We start from the raw sequence: 898 nt of genomic DNA, 5'->3' as shown, positions 1-898 counted from the left end.
CAAATGTGGTAACCACTATACCACTGAATCACCATAAAACATTTTTGTCTCATAAAATGTCTGTATCATTCAGTACAGCGATATCTACTCCTAAACTTTTGTTAAAATGCTTCCAGAACATGTATCCTGAGTAGAAAATTGGTACAGATGCTGAAAAGTGAACTCAACGAGCATTTCATCAATTTGGTCTTCATATTTAAACTGTCACTGACAAAAAAGAAAATCCACTGAGGCAGACAGCAACCTTGAATCAAACGATGATCCTGAGCAGTTTCTTTCAGCTCCAAGTTTATTACTCTGCTGAAATTCATTCAGTGTGGGCCAAGTGATAAATCAAGAAGTACTTGACAGATATAGCTGTATTATCAAGATAAAAACAGAATGCGTTTGTTGTGCGCATCTTATTTTTGACCCTATAACATGTCAACAATCTGAATATAATATCCAAAATTTTAACATGTAAACAACATGAAATTACACCTGAATGTACAGTACAGCCCTATAAATACATGGATGCCACATCTCAAACAAGTCATGCTGGTACCAGAAGGATCTCCACAGTGCTTTTACTACTTAAACTGCAGGTGTTTTTTAATGTCTTTTTGGGGAGAAGCAAGACAAAACTTTCAGGGTGGGCTGACGGATCCTATTAGGAATACTACTGGGTCATCTGGGTTTCCATAGCCTGTGCGGCCCACTCTGGAGCAGCCTGACGGATCTTCTCTAGCAGGTTGTTGACTTGGAAACATAAAGACTGGATCTGTTTATCCCAGGTAGGAAGGGGTTCACGGGCTGCCAGAGACAGAAGAAAAAAGATTAGAAGGTGCATTTTCCTTTCAAAACAAAGACTATTTGCATGTGAACCATGGTGAAAACCACAATGCGTGTTCCCCTTTGG

General features: G+C 39.2%; 1 protein-coding gene across 1 annotated transcript in view; it reads right to left on the bottom strand.

Moving 5' to 3' along the window:
* Nucleotides 1-268: 268 nt before the first annotated feature.
* cops4 (COP9 constitutive photomorphogenic homolog subunit 4 (Arabidopsis)) overlaps nucleotides 269-898 on the bottom strand; it is a 6,263-nt gene continuing 5,633 nt past the window's right edge. Inside the window, exon 10 of the mRNA XM_005720079.1 lies at nucleotides 269-792. Coding sequence (XP_005720136.1) covers nucleotides 659-792 — 134 coding nt within the window. The 3' untranslated portion in view covers nucleotides 269-658. The remainder of the gene's footprint in view (nucleotides 793-898) is intronic.

The sequence above is a fragment of the Pundamilia nyererei genome, unplaced genomic scaffold (assembly GCF_000239375.1).
Source record: "Pundamilia nyererei isolate P.nyererei 1_Seehausen unplaced genomic scaffold, PunNye1.0 scaffold00002, whole genome shotgun sequence".
NCBI lineage: Eukaryota > Metazoa > Chordata > Actinopteri > Cichliformes > Cichlidae > Pundamilia > Pundamilia nyererei.
This window is presented reverse-complemented; position numbering and strand designations above follow the sequence as displayed.